The sequence below is a fragment of the Pteropus vampyrus genome, unplaced genomic scaffold (genome assembly GCF_000151845.1).
Source record: "Pteropus vampyrus isolate Shadow unplaced genomic scaffold, Pvam_2.0 Scaffold392, whole genome shotgun sequence".
NCBI classification, from domain to species: domain Eukaryota; kingdom Metazoa; phylum Chordata; class Mammalia; order Chiroptera; family Pteropodidae; genus Pteropus; species Pteropus vampyrus.
In genome coordinates this window covers 660,467-662,886 of record NW_011889173.1, presented here as the reverse complement: position 1 = coordinate 662,886, position 2,420 = coordinate 660,467, and the positions used below count along the sequence as shown (strand labels likewise).

General features: G+C 51.7%; 1 protein-coding gene across 1 annotated transcript in view; it reads left to right on the top strand.

Annotated features, from left to right (window-relative positions):
* The window catches only part of PLG (plasminogen), a 48,664-nt gene that overhangs the window by 1,805 nt on the left and 44,439 nt on the right, over positions 1 to 2,420 (top strand). The window contains exon 2 of the mRNA XM_023523446.1: positions 2,294 to 2,388. Coding sequence (XP_023379214.1) covers positions 2,294 to 2,388 — 95 coding nt within the window. The remainder of the gene's footprint in view (positions 1 to 2,293; positions 2,389 to 2,420) is intronic.

Genomic DNA, 2,420 nt, shown 5'->3' with positions numbered 1-2,420 from the left:
TCTCTTTTTCCCAGCAGCAAATTGCAATGCGGTGGTTAAGAGCAGTCTCTCGAGACCCAGGTCCAGAGAAAAATCTGGTGATTATAGCATGATGTGGGATTTGCAGTTCTTAATTCGTCGTGGTATTTGTGCCTGGCACAGAGCAGACAAGCCTGAAATAAATGGTAGCTGGTAATGAAATAAAATTTTTTAAAAGGGGTGTTCGGACTAGCCACCCAAGCTTAGTTGTCCCCAGAGGTAATACTGTCTTTGTCTTAATTCACTTTGCCACTTATCTGTGCATCAGGAAGTTAGTTCTTAGTGACGTGCCAGTGTCTGCAGTCTGAGAGCCTGCCCGCCGCAGGTCAGCGATGGCCACGGCGCTTTTCCTCACGGTGGTTCTGCGGCCACCTGCAGCGACTTCTAAAGAAGGGCCCAGAGGACTACTGACTGTGGCCTGCGCGGGGGGAGAGGCGTCTCAGAGCAACCAAATGCAGTCGGCCTTCAGCTCCTATAGTTATTATATATGGGAACTTGGTTTTATAAAGTACGTCAAATAAAACTGAACGATGCTTGTGATGATCCATCACTCCCTGGGTGACCGGAGGATTCTAGAAGGAGCTGGGTTGCAGAAGCCCAGCAGGAGGCTTGCAGTAAGATATCGGTCAGCCATCCTTTCTCTATATATCCGTTCACAGCATTATCCATCCAACTTATTGAACTGGAATATCAAGTTAGTGGATTTTTCTTTCCCTTTGCCACACTTAGGGGACTCGGGAAACTAGACTGGAATGATTCCGAAGGCTTTTACTTTTTACATCCAAATAACTACTTTCTGTTACTGTGCTGTAAAACTAAGAACCAGAGAATCTAGTCTTTTATGAAGGTCACATGACCCTAGAAAAAGAAGGACCACTTTTCCTCCACAAATGGCAACTTTTCTTTTCCAAGGAGCCTGGAGCTCCCCGAGTTTGTGGTACACCCTGCTTTTAGTGGCACATCATGCTTTTAAGTTAAAAGCACAACATGTAGCACACAATCACCACCCCACCCATCATCTGGCCCCAATCTAATTTCCACTCTCTTCTCCCCTCCCCCAATGCTCACCTGCTTCTCCTGACCAGGGCTTACGAACTCAGATGCTTTCAAGGGCCAGGTAGGTAAAATGAATTCTTGATGAGAGAGCCAAATATAATTTTTAAAACGGTCATTAGCAAACTAAATCATTGTCACTCCTCACTGTCACTCCAGCCAGCCATACAAAACCAAGGTCGCTGTCACTCTCTCCTTGGATTCCTCCTCTCTCCCCACCCAAAGCAGGCCAGAGCAGCTCAGGCACACCACACGCAGCGAGGCGAAGCCCGCATGCCTCTAACCACCAGCCACCGGCAATGTTTGAGCAGGGACGAAGCGCTGGCAGCCAAATCATTGGCCTGCCCACCGGGATAGGGCCCCCGTGAAAACATGATCACACCAAGTCACAGCTCATCCTCCTGAGAGGCCAGAGGGGCCGCCAGGTTCTAGAGCCCAGAGCTCCTCCTGGACCATTTCTGTACCAAGCACCTGCTGACAACTCCTGTGATGCTATATCTCTAGCCTACACCTCTGTCCTGGGCCCTACATCAGCAATCTGCAAACTTTTCCTGCAAAAAGCAGGATCGTAAATACTTCCCAGGCTTGTTAGCCTTTGTCACATCCCTAACTCAGCCAGTATCGTGCAAATACAGCCACAGCAGGCTGCTCCATGGGCTCTAGTCTGTCAAAAGCCTGATCTAGACCCAAATGTTCAATTGCTTTCTAGAAACTTCCACTTGGACTTTCACAGGTTCCCAAACATAACATGGATCCAAACTCATGCCCTCCCGTGTTCTTCTCAGTGAAGAAGCCATCATCCGCTACACATTCGAGAGGAAACGCGGGCACCAGCCTTGATTTTATTCCCGGAACGCGACAGGTCACAAAACCCTGCCGACCCTGCTGTCTCACCATCTCCCTCATCCGGTCCCTTCTCTCTCTCCACCGCCTCCTTTCAGCCCCTCTCACCTCGAGTCCCTGAGCTCCTTAGGACCCCTGACCACAGCGCGGGCAGGAGGGGGAAACCCCTTCAGGGGTCCCGCTGCTCTTTGCTTAAGGAAGCCCCTGATACGGGCAAGAGGCCGGCGCAATCGGACCTCCGTCCCTTCTCCGCCATTTCTCATTGCAGCCTAAATGACTTAAACTCGGGCCTTTCCCCTCGGGGACTTGGAACATCCATTCGTTCCTTCTGCTGAGAACCGGCTCCCCCGGTTTCTCATCCTTCCTGCTGGCCTCCCAGGTCTCAGGTCGGATGTCAGCTCCTCCGGGAAGTGTCCTCGCTCCTCGCAACAGAGCGAGGTGTCCCTCTGCCTGCGCCACCGCCACCGGAGCCCGGTGGGCGGGCGGGCGCACTGGCCGCTGGCCCC